General features: G+C 50.5%; 1 protein-coding gene across 2 annotated transcripts in view; it reads left to right on the top strand.

Annotated features, from left to right (window-relative positions):
• The window catches only part of KAZN (kazrin, periplakin interacting protein), a 201,271-nt gene that overhangs the window by 113,655 nt on the left and 65,334 nt on the right, over positions 1–22,282 (top strand). Inside the window, exons 1-2 of one of the 2 annotated variants that reach the window (XM_032709070.1) lie at positions 1,825–1,917; positions 2,689–2,866. In XM_032709070.1, coding sequence (XP_032564961.1) covers positions 1,867–1,917; positions 2,689–2,866 — 229 coding nt within the window. In that variant the 5' untranslated portion in view covers positions 1,825–1,866. Of the gene's footprint in view, positions 1–1,824; positions 1,918–2,688; positions 2,867–22,282 lie in introns of those variants that run through there. The other variant, XM_032709069.1, reaches the window with a different exon arrangement.

Below are 22,282 nucleotides of genomic sequence, written 5' to 3'. Positions count from 1 at the left end.
GGCATTTATCTTGATTAGAATTCAGTTTCTATATATACTTAAGGAACTTTATCTCGTTTGGGGATGGCTGCAGAGATGACGAAGAAAGAATTTCAGAAATTGCATTTATTCTCCTCGCGGGTTGTTTGTTGGCCCTTCGGGAATTCATTAAGGAAAACAGACCTTTCCACTGATATTCCGAGTGCCCTGGCCCAGCACGAGTGGTTGGGTTGCAGACACTGCTGGAAACTCTCAGTCAGAAATAACTGTCCCTTGGAAAAGCCACTGTTCCATTTCTCTGAGTAAATACTAGACTTTTCTATTGTTTTACAATATCCAGAGGGATTGATCCAGGTGGATGCAAGGTCTAGATGCCACTTGATAAGGATTTGATCCTGTTGACTCTTGGGAGAACTGGTTGTACCCACCCCCCAGATCAGATCTGAGGGTTTGGGGGACCAAGGCTGACTTAGTGATGTTTTTCAGCCGACTGATGGGACAGATTTACCTGATTTCAGTTCCCACAAGCTGCCCAGGGACTGCACCCCAAACCCTCTGCTCCTGCAGAGCCCCATCCCTGCACTCCCTCGGGATGTCACCACGTGGGATGATGATGTTCTCCCGCTTTATCTCATGTCAAGCCTCTCCCAGAGTCAGCCCTGCAGCTCTCTGAGAAGGGGAGCCCTTTTTCATCCTTTTTGCTGCATTTTGGCTCAGGGCTCTGCAGTGTCAGCGGCGCTGTAGAAGGACACCCTGAAGTTCAAGGAACTGCCACAAATTCTCCGTTTATTCAGCCCAAAGCCTGAATTTAGGCAAATATTGGAGGGTTTAGCAAATTGTGCAGGACTGTTTCTCCCCCTTTCCTTACGGGTCGTGATTTCCTCTGGCTTTTCCCTTGGCAAGAGCACTTGCTCACTCTCCCAGCTCCCTGCTGAGCTTCCCACACCCACTCCCGTTTCTGTGAGGCTCCCACCCCACACGTGGGGGCTCCTGCCCATGGCATTCCTAAATGATTAGTGAACTTTTCTGGGTACAGGTGGCTCAGGTGACAACCCACAGCACTGCAGATCATAGAATCACAGAATATGATGAGCTGGAAGGGACCCATCAGGATCATCGAGTCCAACTCCTGGCCCTGCACGGGACACCCCAAGAATCCCACCATGATTTGGGGATGCACGGACAGACTGGGGAGGTAAAGCCATGCAGGCCACGCTCTCCAAAGCACCCCTGCTCATGGGGCTTGGAGCAATCTAGTGGAAGGCTGGGGGTGGGGTTGGAACGAGGTGATCCTTCAGGTCCCTTCTGACCCAAATCGTTCCGTGATTTTATGATCTCATTTCAGTGGGATGAAGCCGTCTGCACGCTGCTGTGGGCAGGGTGGCAGCTCTGCAGGCTTGCTGCAGCCCTGGCAAACACACAAGAGGATCCCTCAGAGGGATGGATAAGGCACAGGGAAACATCCGCGCTCCCTCTAGCAGTCGCCAGCGAATGGATGATACCAATAATTCTCGATTTTTCACCCTGGGTTCGTGCCACGCAAACCGCCAGCGTAAGAGCTCTCGCACTAACGCTACTGCAGCGGTGACAGCGCTCAGGTGGCTCTCCCTCTCCCCCGCCGAAATCCTTCCAGGGGGATTTTTGGAGCGCGTTCTCCTCCACCTGCCGCAGGCAGCTGCTGGGTACGACCCGGGCGCAATTAGCAGCGCGGCTCTTCATTAGTGGCATTTTGAGCTCGGCGCGGGCACTGCAGCATCCCCGCGGCACCCCTGAACTTCCCGGGGGGCGGCGGGGCGGGGCGGGGGGGTCGCAGGGTCCGTCCGTCCGTCCGTCCGTCCGCCCCGGGCGGGAGGGACCCGCCCCACCGCAGCCGCGCACCTACCGCGGATGCCCTCGGCAGAGCCGCGATCGCCTCCGGGCTGCCGGGGGGGGCAACAGGTAGGGGGTACCCCAACCCCCCCGGTACAACCTGTTCCGCCCCCTTGTACCCCCTCTGTACAGACTGCCCCTGCTCCCCTTTGCACACCCCCTCCCTTGCACAGATCCCCTTCCCTTTGCACCCCTTTACACGGACTCCCCTTCCCACAGATCCTCGTCCCCTTTGCAGCCCCCGTTGCATCGCCCCCCCTCCCCTTTGCACTCCCTTCGCAGAGCCCCTCTCCCACTTGTCCCCCTACCCTTTGCCCCCCCCTTGCAGAGCCCCCCTCCCCTTTATCCTTCTCCCCTTTGCATCCCCTCGCAGAGCCCCCATCCCCTTTATCCTTCTCCCCTTTGCACCCCCTCGCAGAGCCCCCATCCCCTCGTCCCCTCTCTCAGAGCCCCCCTCGCACCCCCCCAGCCCCCATCCCCTATATCCTTCTCCCCTTTGCACCTCCTCGCAGAGCCCCCCATCCCCTCGCCCACTCTCTCAGAGCCCCCCATCCCCTCGCCCCCTCTCTCAGAGCCCCCCATCCCCTCGCCCCCTCTCTCAGAGCCCCCCATCCCCTTGTCCCCTCTCTCAGAGCCCCCCTCGCACCCCCCCAGCCCCCTCCCCTCGCGCCGCCCCCTCGCACCGCCCACTCCCCTCTCGCCGCTCCCCCTTCGGCAGCCCCTTTGCCCCCCCCCCTCCGCCCAGCTCAGCCCCCTGCCCGCCCCCCCCCCTCCCGCCGCTCCCTCTCTCACCTCTCTCTCTCTCTCTCACTCTCTCCTCCTCTTCCTCCCTCCCCCCAGGCCAAAATCCTGCACATGATGGACGACAACAAGCAGCTGGCGCTGCGCATCGACGGGGCGCTGCAGGCGGCGGGCCAGGAGGTGACGGCGCTGCGCGCCGAGCTGGCGGCCACCGGCCGGCGCCTGGCCGAGCTGGGCAGCGACCCGGCCATGGAGCACGGCCCGCACGGCGCTCAAGGTGGGTCCCGCCGCGGGCAGGGGGCGAGGGGGGGCTCAGGGCATGGGGGGCACCCCCCGGCCGCCGCCTCCTCCGCTCGCTGTTATTGTTCATTGTGTGTTTTCGGGGGGCGCGCGTCCCGTCGGGCCCCCCCGGTGGCGGGTTGGGCGGTGGGTTTGGGGATGGGTGTTTCGCTGCTGGCGCCTCGTTCGGCTCCCGCGCCCCCCCCCCGGCACGAAGAGGGACCCCCATCCCTACCCCAAACCCTCGCCGCCCCCCGCGTCCCCTCGCTGTGCTCCCCGCCACCATCGCCACCCCCTCCGTTCCCATCCCCGCTCCCCGCCCCGGGGTCTCCCCACGCCGGCTCTCCCCGGTAATCCCCGCTCGCACAGCCGGTTTCGTAATTCGGTAGGAAAGCAGCCATGTTACCGCCGCGGATCCGCCGCTCCGGCCCCGCCGCTCCCCCCCCCGGCCCCGCGCCGGGCTCGGCCCGTCCCGTCCCGGGGGTGCGGGGGGGCTGCGGGGTCGGGGCCGCGCACGGCGGCGGGAGCCCACCCCGAACAGCCGGGACCCCGGCACGGAGCGGGGGGAGGCTCGAACAGCCCCTATGCGATGCGCACACCCCCCCCCCCCCCCCCGTGCTCCCCAAATCCCTGAAAAGTTGTCCCCAAGCCGGGGGGGCCGAGCGTGGAAAAGGGGGGCGCAGGGGGTGCGGGAGGAGGCTTTGCGTGGAGGTTGAAGAACAGGGTCTGAATCGTTCCTGCAGTGCTCGTGGCGGGGTCCCACTCTCCCCGCGCTGAAATTCAGTTCCCTACTAATCAAAGTGTGTCGTGATCACTGGTACTTTGTATATATTCGTATTTAAACGTTTCTGTATATTTCCCAAATAATTACAAGCTTGCGTGACAATTTACCCCGAGCAGCCTTGGTGTCAGAGCAAAAATAGTGCAAGCCCTCCCCTTTCTCGATAACTGAATTTACACCTGTGTGATAAAAACGTCAGTAGCTGTTATTTACTCGTTACTTATTTACTGTGAGTATCTCTTGGTACAATGGCTCAGCGTTATTTAAAATAACAGTGGCGGTTTGGGGAAGCTTTTTAGAGGTAGCGTAGCTCCTGGTGGGTATCGCTGCTCCCACCAGGATGCAATCATGGAATTGTAGAACCACAGAACAGTTTGGGTTGGAAGGGATCTTAAAGATCATCTGGTTCCAACTCCCCTCCCCGTCGTGGTTGGAACTGATGCGATTGTTGTTTGTGGCGTTAATGCAAACTGATTGAGAGGGATTAATTAGTGAACTTACTCCGTGCAGCTTGTTGTATCTCTGTGTTTCGGTAGCGGGGGTGGGGGGTGCGAATCGCACTCGTTAAACACAGTTAATCCATCTCCAGGTGGGTTTGCTGTGCAGCAGGGGCTGGACCCAGCCGAGCTTCCCGGGGGCTGTGGGGAGCTTGCTTTTGTAAAAATCTGCTGAAAGGGCAGAAGGAGGATGCCGGCCTCCATCCTCCCCTGTGGAGCAGGGCGATCAGGAATGCAGATGGTGACATGCTGTACAGGGCATGAACGTGGAAATGCAGCCTTCCAGCCAGGAAAGCAGGTAAAATGCTTTGCCTGCTCTCGTCCACACTGATTTCTGTGTGTGTACTCGATGTTTGGTTTCGTTTTTTCTCGGGACACTTCTGGGAAGAAGGGTGTGTTTCTGCAGAGGGGCACTGCCTGTGTTCCTGCAGCATGTCCTGGCAAGGGAGGGATGTCTGTGAGGTTCTTCAAGGGTTAGGGCTTCTGTTTGATATTCCTCAGAGGTTTTCTAGTCTGTCTAGCAATGGAAAAACTCCCCTTTGTGTTCCTTTACTATCAGCACGCTGGGAAACAGTCAGTACACTGTAAAGGTGCCAAAGAGACACACTCCATTCCCCAAAGTGTGTGTGTTTCTGCTTAATAACTATAATTACACGTGCTTCAGAGCTGTGGGGTCCCTGTGACGAGTGGTCCCATCTTCAGCTGGGTGCCAGAGGGGTATTTTTAATGGCTGCTGGACGTTTGGTCCACCTTCCCAGTCTTTAATCTGGCAAATTTAGCTCAGAGTGTTGATGCCCAGGAGTGAGGAGAAAGGACACTTCCCCAACAAGGTGTGACTACATGGCCTTGTGGCTGTAGATGCATTTTTGTCCTTCACAACAAATTTAAGAGACTGTTACTAAAACTGTCATATACCCAGCCGTGTACCACTGGTTTTGTAGCAGAAGCCAATCAGTTAAGTGTAAAATTACATCTGAAGAGTGTTGTGTTCATCATGCTTAGGGAGGAGAAGGGGGAGAGCACTTGATCTCCACAAAACCCACCAGTTAGATTTGCTCTGCTTTGGGTTTCCTCCCTGAGTTTGGTACTATTGTTTATACACTGCCATAACTGCTCTGCTACATCACTCTGTGTTTGTATAGACAGGCCTGAGATATCTATAGTGAGCCGTATGCTTTTCCTCAAGGATTTGGAGACGGTGTTCGGAAGGATGGGGTGAAAACAAGAGTCTCTGAATAGCTCTGCTGTTGTGTGTCTTCTAAGTAGGAGGGCTGCCAAGCTGTTTGATTTATGCAAATACATTAAAGGCAGGCAGGAGGATGGGGAATGGGGTGGCAGCCAGTTACCCACAAGTGCAAATTTGGGGTATGGTGGCAATGCTTGGATGGCCAAAGCTTTGGTCCTGGTGCAGAAGCACGTGGTGGAATCACCAAGTCCCTTTGCTTATAGAATCATGGAATGGTTTGGGTCAGAAGGGACCTTAAAGCTCATGTTCTTTCAACCCTCCTGCCATGGGCAGGGGCACCTTCCACTAGATCAGGTGGCTCCAAGCCCTGTCCAACCTGGCCTTGGACACTTCCAGGGATGGGGCAGCCACAGCTTCTCTGGGCAACCTGTGCCAGGGCCTCCCCACCCTCACAGGGAAGGATTTCTCTCTTTCATAGGAAGGAGCTTGGTGGTCACAGCAGTGCAGGCAGGTGCTCCAGGTCAGTCCCAAGTCGTGTGGAAAGAGGTGAATGTGTCTCTGTGCCCTGCTCAGTCGGTAATTAATCCTGAGTTTGTCAAACGTGTTATTTGTATAATTATGGTACAGCTTGAGACAGCTCGAGGTAATAGCTCTGCCCCTTTTGTGCACACTGAGACTTCTCTGTGCTACAATGAGCTATTTTTGCCGTGGCAAGGTACACTTCGAGGGCCTCTTTTCCATAATTTAAATCAAAACTGGAAGAATTCAGCAAAGAGAGAGAGCAGGATGGTGGGTGTGTGTAGGTGGGCAGGAATGGAACTTGTGCATTGTTACAGTCCTCAGCGAGAGTGTTAATCATTCGAACCTCTCAGTCCTGACAGTCTCTTTTAAAAGGCGAGTTTGCTGGGAGAAGTATTTTGGCTGCAGCCTCTCTGAACTTGGATGCAGATCAGGGTTGGAAATCAATACTTCATGTCCCCGGCTCTCAGCACAGCAATTACGGGCAGCGCTCGGGAACGTCAGCGCGGCCGCGTGTCAGCACCCTCGTGTTGCAGCTCTTGTTGGAATTAGGGTGGGCTGGATTGGTTGGGAGCAAAAGATGTGCCTGGCGGTGCAGGTCAGGCTGCAGTGGTGGGGTGGGATGCTGGTGATGAGGGGGGGGATGCAAACAGAGCATCACAGCAGGTGCTGTGGCAGGTCAGTGGTCAGCCATGACCTCCCTGTCTGTGCTGGGTGCACCTCTGATCTTCTGGCTTCGTGTCTTTGCCCAACCTGCACCTGTGTTTTCAGTACTTTGGTTAAAAGCAGTGTCTGCTGTGCTCAATCAGGCAGTCAGTCCACTTAGCCATATGTTTTTGCTGTAGTCTCCTTCCCACATTAAATGGAAAACACCTTAATTAATTAGTGTTGGTGAAGTGCTTGAAGATGTAACGTGCAATCAATAGCTAAGTGTTATTAATAACACCTCGCTCAGCGTTTGGCTTATCTCACTTCCTATTTCAGAGCACCAGTGGCACACTGGGGTCGCTGTGTCCTGGCTCCTGTTGGTGGGAGTGGTGGTGTTTGCCTGGATGCTGCCAAAATTCAGCTGGGAATGAGGCAGGAGCTGCATCCTGCTCCTGGAATAAAGGGTTTTCTCCTTGCTGCACAGTGATCTTGGGCAGGTGCAGCATAAGAAGGATTTCAGTTGTGTCTTGGTATCTCATGATGCCAAGGGGCCAGAAGGACCTTTATGCTCCTGACAGCCTAAAATAGAGTTTTCTCTTTTTCCCTTTGATCTTGGTATCCTTTCATAGCCACGATGCAAAGACTTTGACTTTTGCCCGGGAGGCAATCAGTTACCTCTGTGCTGTTGCTATTTTGTGAGTAATCATCTCAGGCTGTTGAAAATGTACCATTTTCATCTCTTCAGAAATCTTCCCTGCTATTTGTTCTTTCAGAGTTGGAGAGCTGATACTGTAAAGAAGCCTGAGGAATTTGGATACTGCTGCCCAGTTGGGTATCAGGAGCATTTTATCACAAGATCAAGGTCTTGCTGTACTATTAATCTTTCTAATCATTTCCTACTTTATTTCCCTCTGTCCTGTGTAGTTCAGAGGGTGAGGGAGCAACTAGTTTCATGCTCTGAAACAAATGCCTGTGCTGGGAAATCAATTTGTGCTTAGCAATGTTCCCATGGTTGCTTTAGAGGCAAGGAACTGGCTGCAGATACCACTCCAGGTCCCTGCTACATCTTAGTCTTTGAAGATGTTAATTTTCTGGAGTTTTCCTATTCAAAAGCCTCATCTGGCATGGTTAGCATAATACTTAGATTATCATTGCTCTAGGGCTTGTCCAGGGGAGTTTTAGTGAAGCTCCTGAGGATGAGTAAGCTTGAGTAAACTCTGAAGCTGAAGAAGGACTTAATCCAGGGTTTTCAATTCCTCAGTTTGAAGCATAACCATGAAAACAGTGTTAGACTTGCAGGTGGGGAGAGGGAGGTAGAAACAGGTCTGGGTTTAAGTGTGATTTTGTCTGTTGGATTCAGGCACTCTCAGATAGTCACTGGTGGGGCTGGGCATCATCCAAAAGGACAGTCTGTCCTGCCATTACTTATTCTTTTTTACTCCAGATCCATCAGTGAACTCAGTGTTCTCTGTCACTGGGGCCAGGTGATGCAGAAAAATCTGCATCCTGAATATGCAACTCTCTGAGGTGCCAGCAGAGGCTTTACAGCCCTTGGGGCGGGGGCTCCTTGCCCAGCCTTGGCGGGCAAACATCTTTCCTTGGGTTATCCCTGCACTGAGTAGATCACTGTACACCAGGCACTGAGCTCAGCACTAGCACGACACAGAGCAAAACTTCAGTCTCCAGCTTGTTAAAATTCAATCCTCATAATTTGTTGACAGGGGAGTGTGAGATAAGTGCCGTGGTACTGACGCAGAACCGGAGTGCTCCTAACGCGGCGTGAGCTGGGCTGGGGCTGTGTCTGCTCACAGAACCCTGGGGAGTTGGTCAGCCAGAGACCTCATTTTTCAGGATATGTCCTCCCCCATGGGATGCTGAAGGCCCAGGGTGTTGCTCCTTGTTGCTTTGCAATCCATTCCTGCTTTTTCTTGCTGTAGGATTTCGCTCAAGTGTTTATGGCTGATACTTTCATGTACCCATTGAGGTGGATTTTGTGGAACCAACAGGTCTAGAGACCTCCAGCTAGACTGGAGATATGTCCTGTGTAGCAGGACATGGGATGGTTTTAGGTTTTCTAAGGAAAAAAGAAGCTGTCTTGCCAGAATAGACATGGAAGAACTTTTGAAAGCTTTGGCTGAAGTCTTTTCCGTGGTCAGTTTGTTTGCAGGAGGTGCAAAGGGGAAGAAAAGCTCTTCCCGAGGTTTTTTTTGTGCACCCAAGGCTGAGGGGGGTAATGGGAGGCTTGAGGGTGTAAGGGTGAGGATTTGAGGTGTCTCCCTGGGGCCAGAGGCTGAGGTTGAGTGATGGTGATGGGCTGTGATCCAAGGGGACCCGAGATAGCAGAGGCCTTCCAGGAGGTGGGAACAACTTTGCAGAGGTATTGATCCTAATGGAGCATGACTGGCTGGGGGCTGCAGCTCCTAGGGACATCCTGATAGCCCTCAGTCCAGCTCTGGCTTCCATAATCTGATAAATTGCTGATTTCCCTAATCTTGTTAATGCTCTCCTTCCCCAGATCCCTGTGAGAAGCCTCTGGGATGGGAACAGGGCAGTGCAGGCTGGCTGCTCCCATGTGGACTCATTGTGGGTGGCTTTTGGGGCAGGTTGCTGGTTTTCAGCTGTGTCTGTGTCTGAAACCTGCTAAACTGCAAAGACCTCTGCCTTGGAGTGCAGAAGCTGAGCTGCAGCAGAGAAATGTTTTTGCACAGAGCAATTAATGAGAAATGGGGTTTTGTCATGAGGATTTCTGACACCTGCGTGGTGGGAGAGCTGCAGTGGGCAGGGCCATGTTTGCCCTGAGAAATGGAAAAAGCTCTTGAGTTTTGCTTTTTAGATACGTGGTCAGCCCCAGATTCTAAGTACACGAGGCTGGATTTTGCTTTTGGATCACTTGGGCAATGGGAAGGGAGCAGAGGTGCCTACAGAAAGGTGAAGGGGAGTGTGATGCTGTCATAAAGACATCATGGATGTCCTGTGGGCACCCAGGAGACCCAGTGTTTGGGAGAGATTCACCTGTGTCACTGAAGAAGGAGAAAGGACTGAGTGATGCTCTGCTGTGACGTGATCCAGTGCTGGGCTCATCCCAGTCTTGGAGAATCACCCCTGTCCCTTGGTGCTTCTGCAAACATTTTTTTCTGGAAGTAGCACCTCTTCTGAGGGCATCTGTAAATCCATTTCTCATTCTTGGTCCTTACAGAGTCATTCTGGCTCCCATCTTTTCATGCCACTTCTCCCTCTAAATCAAAATGTCACAGGTTTTAGAGGCCAGATCTGGGAGCTGAACCCTCAGGGTTGTCTGACAGGGAGCTGAAGTGTCACAGCCTGTGCTGCTGCTGCCCTCTGCCCTCTCCTCTTTATTGTCCCAGTTTGCTGGGTGGCATCTGGGAGAGAATCCCAAACCTCTCCATCACCTCCTCTCTCATGAGAGTGTGTGTCCTCCCTCACCAGGGAGTTAAATCACCTTTCTGCAGAAAATAACATATATCGGAGGGGGGGAAATAGTATTTGGTGTGAATATGTGGGATGTGAAGACTGCAAGGGAGCACAGTGGTGTCCTGATGCCTATCTGCAGGTTTTCCTCTGACTCTCTTTTGGCAGCAGCAATGAAACCTGGGGAGCTGACATTGCTGGGATGTAGTTTTTTTGAAGGAAAGGGTGAAATGGAACTTGCACCTCTGCTCCAGCAGATTGAGACCGTTGGGGTTTGGAACTGAAAACCTAAAACTTGAGTCTCTGGTTCCCTTTGCCTTTTAATTCTTATCAAACCAGGGGGGTTGCAGAAGTGGACCCTCTCTTTCATTACTTTTTCGTTTCAGCCAATATATTAAATATTAAATAATACCTTCCTTTGGTCACCATACAGCTGGAGAGTTTTGCAGTGGTGAGTTCCTGTGAGTGTGCAGGGCATTCATGTACAGAGATGATGAAGGGTGAGGGCTGGCAGTGTCCCTACACACTTCTGCTCCAGCCTTTTGGTTTTAAACAAACTACCCACTATACTCCCTTGGAAATCAGCTGGGAAAAGCAGTGTGGGATTTCTGTTGGCCATCACCAAGGGGCTGAGTGGGAATCCCAGCCCTGGGTCTGGACAGCAGTCTTGCCACGAGCTAATTCCCCAAGTAACAGTTTCCTTGCTGCCTTTTAACACCAGAATATCCCCAAATGCTTAGTTTTGATGCTGTCTGCTTTTTTTCAAGTGTGCACAGGAGCATTTCATATCCTTTAGGGCTGAGTTAAAAGGTCTTTGTAAGGTTCTGCTTCTGCTCCTTGGCTGGTTTGAGTGGTCTCTGCCCTCCCACCATAAAATGCTTTTTTGTTTGTTTTTTTTTTTTCAGGATGTTTGTTTGTTGTGAGATTCTGTTACGGGTCAAACTTTGCTGAAGGCACACAGGCACAGGAAGGGTTTGCCTGTTTTCCAGGGAGATGTTCTCTATTAGGGGTGGAAAGCAAAGCGAATTGATTCGAGGAATAGATTTGTGGAGCTTATTTTGATGTCTACATTTTAATGGTCTAGACACTCTCTTTAAGTTGCAGGAGGGGAAAAGGAACATCTTGGAAGAAACCTAGAGGGCTGCTGTAAAGGTTTTAGTGGACCACACTGAGGTTTTCAGTAGGAAAATGTCCAAGTGCAGCTGCATTTTGGATTTTGAGTAGCAGCTCCCCTCAGATGGGGAAGGAAGGAGGGCACCCTGTGTTTTGGCAGGGCTGGCACAGCCTGGTGTGTGGGGTCTGGGCACAGCAGTGCTGTCAGAGAAGACCTTGGGGGACCTGTTTTCATCTTGGAGCTGTGTCCCTCTGCAGAGCTTTGCTGGAGTGATTCCTCAGGGAGGGTGAGGATGAGCAGAGCCCAGCTCAGTTACTCGCTGGGCTTTGGATGCTCCCCTGGAGCTGAACAACATCTGTGTGATTTCATGTAACAGCAGCACGTTCAGAAAACAGATTCCTCACCCTGTGATGGCAAAATATCCCCTCTCCGCGTGTTCATCGTTGTTTGTTCTAGCCTTAAATGCACCCAATTATTTGCTTTTATGTTTGTCAATTATTGCATTATCTGCCCGGGCAAAACCTGTTGTTTTATCCGGCTGCGGATTCTAAACATTAATTCCTTGACCTTTTATATCCTCCACAATATATCTGGCGTTGCTAAATGGCTTTGCCAAAATTTGTCATCGTTTTTCTCCCTGCCAAAGTGGTTGCTGAGGCAGGAGGGGGGCAGCTGCTTCAGGTGGAAACGTGACAGTGCTCCCCACCACATTTGCATCGTGTAATTGAATCTGCAAAGATCATTGTTGTCATCCAAGGGAAGGGAGCTCGTTTTAAAGCCACACAGGGTTTGTTCAAATGAGCTTGGGTTTCCTGCACGATCTCCTTTCGTGGTGAGAGAGGTCCAAAACTGACAGCTCAGGGTGAGAGGGCTGATTAATGGGGTTCTTAAATTTCCATGAGAAGCAGAGGGAGGCGGTGGGGCCAAAGCTGTGCAGCTCCTGTGGGGAAAAAACTCACAGATATGAAGCTCATAGTGTCATGGGTCTGAGAAACCACAGAAAGTCCACTTATTCAGTGAAAAAGCTGTACTTAATATCAAAAAGTTCTATTTTGGGGTAGTTCTATTTTGTGATATTGGCAAAAAGAAAAAGCCAGGCAGTTGTGCTGGCTTCAGGGGGGATTCCTGCAAGGCCCTGGTGTCCTGATGCTGTTGTACACAGAGGCTTTTGGTGGGTTTTGCAGCTGCTGGGTGAGGCAGTGTGGGACTGAGCCTGGAAATGAAGAGGAGCTGAGTGTCACCATCTGGGGATGTCCCCAGCTCGCTGCCCAGCACTGTCTGCCCCAGTTTAGGAGCTGCTGAATGAGCAGGGATCAGAGGGAGGGAATGGGGTTAACAGGGCGTGCTGGAACAGGGGTTATGAGCTGCCACCTTGCCCTGCTTGCTGATGTTCTCATGCTCATGTCATTGCCTGGCCTCAGTCCAGCTCCAGGACTCACTCGAGCTCCCAGAAGTTGCTCACAAGCTGCTCAAGTTTTTCTGGAGCCCTGTCAAGGTCTGCAGTGCCCGTTGCTCCTGGCACAAGTGTGTGGCTCTGAGCAGCTGCTGAGGTTGCTCCGAGTGTGGCACCGAGTCCCTTTCATTGTTCCTTTCAGGCAGAGGGAAGCTTCAGAAAGCACTTTGCATTTTGCCACCTTTGCAGAGAACCTTTTTTATGCTCTTTTCCTCCTTGGACATGCATCATTTCCAGGGTATTTTGGTAAATGATGTAATTTAACACATCTTCTGTGCCCTGCTTATCGCTGTCATTTCTGAGTGCATTCATTAGGGACCGGTTTGATTTTGGGTGTAATTCCTCTGATAGGTGCATTTACTGAACATCTTTGATTCAGCATTAGGCATGTGGCAGGATTAATGGAAAGCACTTTACTAAAGAGGTTTGAATACCTTGTAGGTTCCGTAAAGATTTTTTTTTTTTCCTCTCCTTTTTTTTTTTTTTTCGTTTAAATGGAGCTGTATTATCTTGGGCTGAGGTTTTATTTGATGCTGTTGTGGTTTGTGGAGTGTAATGCACTCTCCCTGTGCTGCCAGGCTTTAGACTGCCCTGGACCAGGGCGACTGTAGCTCCTGGAAATAGCCTGATGCACAATCTGGGTACATGGTTGTGATTATTTTATATTTGTTTTATTTTGGTTGGGGAAACATGCATTAAAAAAAAGCCATGTGAGCTCTACCTGTTAATTAGCCTGACAGTACTGTGGTAATGACCACCCTGCAGGATTAAAATCCCATATGCAGATAACACATTAACTCTGCTCGTTGGCAGCTTTAAACAACACAGATAATATCAGATGAGCAGAGCTGGCTGTCGTGCCAGTGACAGCCTGTCCATACTGTGATGTCAGCACAGATGCCTTTGACCTCATCACAACATTCAGTCAAACCTGTCTTTGAACTTTTCAGTGGATGGGGAATATTGTGCAGGGAGAAATCAAGCAAATCCTTGTTGGTAACAGACCCTCCGAGGTAGTCTTGGGAGCAGTAAAAGCAGAATTTACACCCTCGGGGTGTAAATTTGCAGTGCTGTGCCTCTTTGAGGGCCTTCATCAACCTGCTGCTGTCCCTGGTTCTTGGACACATGGGATTTGGTGCTGCTGCCAAGGTTCCCTTAATTTCTAAGGGTCATTTCCACCCCTTGGTGCCATCCTTAGGTCAGGAGGTGGGTTAGGGTTAGGGTTGAGAAGGGAACTTGTTAAACACCTCTGAGAGCAGGGGTGACCTCATCCACAGTGTGGGCCAAGCCCATGAGGCTGGAAGGTCTGGAGAAGTATTTTGGCACCTGTGTGGTTGCAGGGACCTGTCCCACGACCAGGATGTGTCAGGGGCTTTGGCTCTTGTGTTGGTAGATAACCTGCTGCAGGAACCATCCTTGGCACCACCACAGTCAGCTTGAAGTCAGCCCTTCCTTCAGAAATGCTGGGTTTGGATCCTCCAGTGTATTCCGAGCTGGGAACAGCTGAACTTCTGGATTCTCTTGAAGAAGGAAAATTATCTGAGCCTTGAAAACTTGCTGTGATTTATTCCGGTTCCTTTTAGCTGCAGCTGTACATAAAGAATCCAAATTGGGGGATATTTTGCTTAACTGCAGTTTTTGTGAGGTGGCTCTCATTTGTTGATTCATTTTCCGTCGTTTCTGCCGATGTAAGTACAAGCTTATTTTGCAGTGATGTTTTTCATCTTTCCTGGACTTGAATCAGCAAATGAGTGTTGATACCCTTGTGGCAATCTGGTGAGAAGAGGGGAAGCAGAAAAATCAAGTGATGCTCTGAAGATAATTTTGTTCATACTATTTTTCATATATCAGTGGTCAAAGCCACTTATCAAATCAAGTATCTTGAGTAAGAAGAGCAAGTTGGGTATTGTTGGCTACCAGTGGAGATAACTGGTAGGAAATTATTAAGCACCCTCTGGTTCCTTCATGGAGTTTTTTCAGCATATTTTAAAATTCTTTAAGTGTGTGTACACAGTTCAGAGGGTAATACCATTAATTAGACCAACAGGAAAGACTAATAAAAAGGTATAACCCTCTACAGTACATTGGGTTTATCCCTGATTTAGCAGAGCTGCTCTGAGCTCGTGGTAAATCCATGTGTATGTCATTAGGAAAGCAGGATTAAGTTCGTAATTAATATCATCAAAAAGTTTTCATAGTGGAAAATGAGTAAAAAAATGATAGGGAAAATAAACCACCACGGAGCTTTAAATATGGGATAAAACCCCGAAGGTTTTTCTTCATTCCAGTCTGCCTGGGAACAAAGGTGGGAAGATGAGGTGCAGGGTACTGCAGGTGCTGTGGCTGAGGCTCGAAGTAAGTCAAGGAGGATGCCAGAATATTATCCTGGGCGATATACAGTGAATTCTTTCTGAATTTTGCCCAAAATATTGCTGGGGGAAGCGGAGCCCAGCGTGTGTGCTCATGTGCTGCTGCGGGCGTTCCCCGCCGCAGAGGGAGGGAGGGTGTGCAGGAGTCGTGTTACTCCCGGCCGGTTGTTCTGTGTGCCATTGGCAGTATTATCACGACGAGGTGCTGGTCAGGCGCTGAACTCCGCCAGCAGGAGCGCGGGGTCTGTCTGTCCGTGTGACAAGCGCCGCTGCCAGCGGAGAATCCTGATGAGGATCCCGCCGGGCTGGGATCTGCACGCAGCAGTTTCCTTCCTGCCTGTTTATTCAGGCAAGCACGGACTCGCTTTGTTGGTTATTTCACCTCTTGTAACTGATGGGAAGATCAGCTACTTTCTGATGAAGTCTTGAGTGTATATATTTTTTAATTTCTTTTTTTTTTATGATGGAGAACGGCTCGATCTGAGTTTTGCAGGGGGTGGTACCCGCGCTGGAATTTTTATCTCTGCTCTTCAGCGTTTCCTTCGAGCTTATTTGCATGAGGTTGCAGTGCTAAGCAAACGTTCCCTGTGCCTTAACCTGTTGCACAGCCAACCCCGTGCCTTTCCCTGCTCTCCTGCTGTGGAAACGAAGGTGGATAAGCGGGAGCTCCCGTTGTGTGGCCGTGCTCAGACAGGCGCTCGGCAGCGAGGTCCTTATCAGCGCCTCGCCGATAAACCAGGGCACAAAAGCCTTGGCGTGGGCCCACGTCTCCTACTTATTTGGAGATTAAAAGCTCTTGAGGCTTTGGTTTGTTGTGAAAGTTAATTGCGAAGCCCTTGAACCTTGGCAGGGCTCCCACGGCGAGACTCGTCACGCCGGAGCTGAGCCCTCGGGCAGGTTCGGGGCTTGTCCGGGCCGGTCACGGGAGGGACTGGGACCTCCAGAGGGCCTTTCTCCCCAGACACTTCAGATATCCCAGGAGGGGATGCACAGCCCTCAGGAGGTGCTGGTCTTTCCCCACCGCTGTAGCATGAGCCAGGGGAAGGGGGAGAGATGATCCCACCCATCACCTTGATCTCCCCCGTGGCTGCATCACCACTTAGGTGTAATTAAGGGTTGTGTGTGGTAGAGGCTGTCAGTGCTTACGTCAAATCACGTCTGGAGGTGCCTGCAAGCAGGGTTGGTTCCTCAGGGGTGTTCCCAGCACTGCTCATTGCCCAACACATCTCCGTGACCCACTCAGGGAGCATCTCTTCTGTCGAGTCTTGGTGTCCAAGAGCATCCACTGAGACCTCCTCTGATTTTTTGGGGTCGTGACCTGCATCCAGGACCCTGATCTTGCAGGTCCTCCAGGTGAAGGCGGTGAGGAGGTGAGTGCTGTCAGGTGAATGAACCCAGCCTTGCCCTTGTTCGTTAGCATTTAAATCACTCACCTTGGGAACCTTCCACGCTGCTGGTGCTCTCCAGGGGTGGGATGTTCTCCTCAGCCAGGCAGCTCGGCACAAACCTGAGAGAAAAGCAGCAGTAAAAGTCAAGGCATGTGATTGCACAGGGACAAGGTTTGTTGTTTTTTGTTCCATTATTATTATTATTATTATTATTATTATTATAGATGTTTTCTGATGGATCCTTCGTGTGCAAAACCTTATGCACCAAGGAGCTGAGGAATTTGGTGAACCATGGGGTGGGGGGGTCAGGTCACTGTGCTGGATATCTGTGGTGGAGACAGAGAGTCTGGGGCCCTCTGTGTGGGGCTGGTTTGGACAGGGTGGTTCAAAGTTGATGCTGGCTGATGTATTTGGTTTTCAGTTTCCATCACAACCTCCTGACGCTTATTTTTTATTAAGGCTTTTATTAAAGCCAGGGGCTGTACAGTGGGGAAGGCATGTGTGGACCAGCTCAATTATAGGATCACAGACTGGTTTGGAATGGAGGGGCCTTAAAGACCATGCAGTTCCAACACCTTCCATTAGACCAGGTTGCTCAAAGCTCCATCCATTCAGTTCTCACAAGAAGGGGCAAAAGATCCCAGTCTCAAGGAGGACAAATAGAGTGTTCCCCATTTTAAGCCTCCATCCTTCATTTAAAATAAATAAAAATACTGCCCTGATAGTATCATTTTCTACCTGAACTTTGAAACAAAAGTAAATATTGCTGGCCTGGCAGCACAAATGAAAGGAGAATGAGAAGCCATGCATGCAATGGAATGTCAGCCAGTTTTTGTGTTTTTCTGTATTGCTCTTGTGGCATTTCTGTGGAACAGGCCAGAGACAATGTTCTCTTACATAATGCTCATGTTACTGGAGTGTGATTGTATCCGACTGTCACAGATGAGGATGCTGTATTTATGTCTCAATGAATTTCATCCCTCAGTTTATGTGTCCTCTGACCCCTGGGGAATATCACAAACCCAGTGTCATGGAGTACAATGGCACGTTTGATTTACCAACTCTATTAATGATCTGGTTGAAGGGAGAAACAACACGTTAATTAAATTCACTGCTGATGATAAACTTAGTGTTGCAAGCAGCAGTCAGGGCAATGATTTACAATGGAGGACAAATTCATATTTTAAAAAAAAACCCCAACCTGCAGGCTGTCAGGCGTTGATTTTGGCGCTGCTCTGTTGATGGTATTAACATAAATTCAAGCTGACCTGAGTGCACTGGGATAAAAACAAACATTTACCCTCGGAAAATCCTCCGCCTGAATGTGAATTTCACCGTTGGCTTTGGGCTGTTTCGTGTTTTGCATTTCTTTTCTGTGGGTTTTAGTAATGAAAACAAACAACTTGGCTTCACCTTGGGTTGGAGTTAACTCCGGTTTCCAGTCGTTTTCTCCTTCCCACACTCAGTGGCAGAGCTGCAAGTAGGCAAGAGGTTGCACATTTTTAGTTTGGATTGAAAATGTTTATTTTCTAGCATAATGCAAAATCCGTGGATTCAAGGCTGGCTCGAAGTTTCCCTTGAAGGATCCACACATACAAGTGTTCCTACATGAGATGTTCAGTGCCACACCAGCCAGGGGCTTCAAGTTAAATTAATGTACAGGAGAGGGATGTATAGTGGGCTCTCAGCCCCTGTCCATGCACTACCCCCTTCCCTCTGCTTTTAGATTATATTCCTGCCTTTCCTAATTGTCTCCAGCTGAAACTCTCCCTTATAAGTGAGCTCAGATGGAAAACATTTTTGTGTGAAGTGTTAACGCATTTTGGGGGGGGGACACCCTCATTTTTAAAGGTGGAGTAAGCTAGAACTAGTGTATTTATTAAACCAAAGATGCTTTATTTTAGTAAGGGTACTTGTTGATTATCTGTGAGGAGAAAAATGCCACAAACACAGTGATATTGAGCATTACAAGGGGCAGTTTGACCAAAAGCCTCTCTTTCTTGGTGCAGGTTATTGGAGGGAGGCATTTGGGGATGTGTTTGCAGGGAATGACATTAATTATTCAGGGCTGAGCTAAATAAAATTAATTTTGGATAGGAAGTGAGTTACTTCGTCCTTGTCATAACCCCCAGTCCACATGAACAGCACTCAGGTGATTAAAAGGCTGTTGGAAAATGAAGAATCTCACCAGCTTACTATCCTCCTTCTTGGTCGGAAGGAGGATGTTATTTTAAAGATCAATTACATTCTTCAGGTGCTGTTATACCATCTCAGAGACAGAGTTTTGGCTTTCTTTTATTTATTTAAAAAATATTTTGCAATTGACAGGTTTTTTCACTAAAGCTTTCTTTTTTTTTTTTTTTTTTTGTGCTACATTTTCTCTTTTTGCTATACCTTGGGGTACAATTAGGAGTGTGTTCTGCTGTTCTGCATCTGAGTGATGCCAGGACTGCAGCAAGCATTAAAGCCCTTGAAAGGTAAATATTGCAGAGAGTGTAACAGCAGTAGTCCTGGAAAAAGAAGAAAGCCAACAGCGTTTTAGGGGGTTTATTCAGCCCCTGATGTTTGAAGACTGCAGAGAGGGGTGGAGGGCTTGGAGGATCTCACAGACCATGGATTGGAAAGACCAGGTCCAGCTTGGGATCAGAGAAGAAACATCTGTTATGGAATCTCTGCAAAGAACACAGAATCCCTAGAATAGGTTAAAAGCAACCCTTAAAGATCATCCAGTCCCACCTCCCACCATGGGCAGGGACAGCTTCCACTAGCCCAGGGTGCTCCAAGCCCTGTCCAGCCTGGCCTTGGACACTTCCAGGGATCCAGGGGCAGCCACAGCTTCTCTGGGCAGCCTGTGCCAGGGCCTCCCCACCCTCCCAGGGAAGAATTTCTTCCTCATATCCCATCTAAACACACACTCTTTCAATTTAGAGCCAAAGATAGATAGATATTGTGTTGGTAATGATGGCTGAGGCAACAAGCAAAGTGCTAAACACGGATACCTGGGTGTGATTCACCAGAGTGTGATGAGGAAACATCACCTTGTCCATGGGGGTACACGTGGGAGAGCACAGGGATGGAGAACTGGACCAAGAGCAGTGAGAGACAGGTTTGGGGTGTGTGCCCCTCACCTTCAGTGAGAGACAGGTTTGGGGTGTGTGCCCCTCACCTTCCTCCCCACCTCGTACGTTATATAGGGCAGGGGCTGAGTCTGGTTAATGTGCAGCCCAGAGGGACCTGGTGATATTAAAGGAAAGTGAGAACACTTCCTTTTGAGTGCTTGAAGGCATCCCTCGTTCCCCTGGCTGTTATCTGCAGCAGCATCCCTGTTCCCCACCCCATCTCCTCTTAATGAAGCAATTACATGCACAGGAGTGGGATGGCTCCCAGTAAGGACTCACTCCCAGTAATGAGCCTCCCCAGGCTGGGGAGGTGTCATGGACAAAGCAACACTGAGCAGCAAGGACAATGTCTTAATATCTTATGAGTTTTCAGCGATTTTAAGGTGAATTGCATTTATTGAATTGCAGTAGGCTTCAAAAGTTCCTGCCTTTTGATGTGTTGGAGGAGATCAGTCGCTATTTTGGAACATTAATTTATACAATTCAGATCACACTTGTAGGGGTTTTTTTGTTTCCCAGCGTCTCTTGTTTTACTAATTGCAATTGTTTCACGTCCTCTAATCTATTATACTTTTTAATAAGGCATATAATTCATTATTTAGGTGGCAGTGTTCTGATAATTAGATGGGTTATTTTTGTCAGTGCTGATTAGTTGGTAAGTACAGATTAATATTTGAAGACTTGATGTGGTCTCTTGCCATTTGGGTTTCAAAGAGGTGATGTGCCACTTGTTTCATGATATTCCCAACAACTTCATCCCCTCCAGCCTGAGGAAAGTGCCTTGTAAAGAGTGTTTGAAAGCCTTTGGATCTTGTTTCCTCTGTAAAACTTGTGTTAGAAAAACGCCAGCGAGTGTAAGCTGGGGGTGATGTGTTGAAATTGCAGCTCCCTGGGCAGACAGGGGGGTCTGTGCACCAAAAGGGCTTTTTGGGTGCACAGGCTGGGCATGGACCCGCTGCTTGCTGGATATGTCCTTTCACAAATAGCCTTGGCCTTTTTTTTCCCCTGGAGTTAATTGCAGTGTGGGACAATGTGGCCTTTGTGTGCCTGTCCCTGGCTGGGGACGGTTTCTCCTCTCCCCCCCGCAGAGCTGGCAGCAGAGCCGCTCTCTCCCCATCACCCAGAAGCTGTTTGTAGGGTTAAGGCTGTTTTAGTTCATTTGCAGACTGGTTTTTAGGGGTGTGGTGGCTGAGGGGACAGAGTGAGCACCTGCAGACTGTCAGGACTCTGGTGTGGGTGTCTCTGGGTGAAACATCCCAGTATTCCCCCTCCCCTGCAAACCAGACTGAGCGGAGCAGGGGATGCGCTGCAGTGTAATTAAACATGTGTTTGTGGAGTTGCAGCCTTCTGCCTTCCCCGAGATAACACAAACCACGCTGCCGGGAGAGATGATGTAGCTGGAGCTGAGCCACTGCATTATTTGAGACCAGATCTCTGGGAAGAGGGAGCAAACCGAGTGGTTTTTTGTCACTTGGTCACCCCTACCCAGGAAACCACAGTGCTCTTCGGTGGCTCCCTCTCACTGCAGGCTGCTCCAGCCCTCCCTGCACTGGCAGATGGCTCCAAACACAAACAAGCCTCGGGGATGCCTGTCACTGCCTGTGACCCCGGGGAAAGCAGAAACCACATCGGAAATGAGCAGGGGTGAGGAAGATGCCGAGCATTTTTCTTGAGCGAATAAACGTGGCGTAGGGAAAAGTCAGGATAAGCTCCGTGTGTTTATCGGCGCCGTGAGCGCGCCTCGGGCAGTCCCCTCCCTGGGATGCCAGGGGGGTTCCTGCTCCTTAGTGATTCAAGGACACTTGCATTAATTGATAATTTCTGTATCCACAAAGGTGGTGTGAGGTTTGCATGTGTTTCCAGAGCCCCTCTACCTGAGGGTGGGAGCTGAAGTGATGGGATTGTTCTCCTTCGAGTTACTGGGGGGGTGAATTTGGCAGTTGCTGGTGCCTTTCTTGTGAGGGATAGTTGGATGGTTGTACAGATTTGGAGATGAGTTCACAGCCTAGTGAAAAAGCAGGGCAAGAAAAGGATTTACCAAAGTGGAAGCAGAGGAGGGATGCTGAGGGCTTCCATGTTTTCCCTGGTTTTGAATCTGTTGGACTGTGGAAATAAATTAGGGCCTTAGCAACCGCAAACAGGAGACAGGAGCGTCTGCCAGGAGAGCAGAGCTGGAGCAAAGGAGACTCAGGATGTCTCCGTTGCCCCATTGCAGTCCTGTCAGGTAGCCTGGGAATTCCAGCCCCAGTTCACTTGGGCTGTGGTGTTTTCCAGCCCCAGTTCACTTGGGCTGTGGTGTTTTCCAGCCCCAGTTCACTTGGGCTGTGATGTTGGAGTTGGTGCATTGTAGGAGAACTGGCTGGTGCTTCTGCACGATCTCGCTGCTGCTGAGGAGGGAGGTCACAGTGTAAGGCGGTTAAGCGGCCGGATTGCCCTGGTGTGTTTGCCACAGGATAATGGAAAATTCCTGTGAGGAGCTGTGCTTGATCTGGGGCCAGAGGGAACAGGATGAAGTCTATTCCACCAGCAAAGCGATAGAAGAGTACACTGTGCATCTTCCGGCTCCTGCTGCCAATGTTTTTATAGGCTTGAGATCTCATTTTGGAGAAGTATCCGCATGCAAGGCCAGCCTGCAGCCGTGCCAGCTCCTTGCCTTGTGTCCTCTTGCACTGCCTGTGTGCCATTCCCTTGGGTAATTTTGGAGAACTGTGTGCACAGAGCCTGTGATAGCCTTGTTTTCTGCTTCCCAAGATGATGGGAGGAATTCAGGGCTGCGGGGTCCCCCGTGGTCAGTGTCCTGACACAGCATACCAAGCACGTCAACTCTGCTGACACCACTGAGGAGCCTTTCAGGGGCTCCAATAGGCTTTACATCCTCCTGCTTTCCCTGAGTGGGTTTGAGTTCATCCTG

Source organism: Chiroxiphia lanceolata, chromosome 22 (genome assembly GCF_009829145.1).
Source record: "Chiroxiphia lanceolata isolate bChiLan1 chromosome 22, bChiLan1.pri, whole genome shotgun sequence".
Classification (NCBI taxonomy): Eukaryota; Metazoa; Chordata; class Aves; order Passeriformes; family Pipridae; genus Chiroxiphia; species Chiroxiphia lanceolata.
The sequence above is the reverse complement of the archived record's forward strand: the minus strand, read 5'-3'. Positions and strand labels throughout refer to the sequence as shown.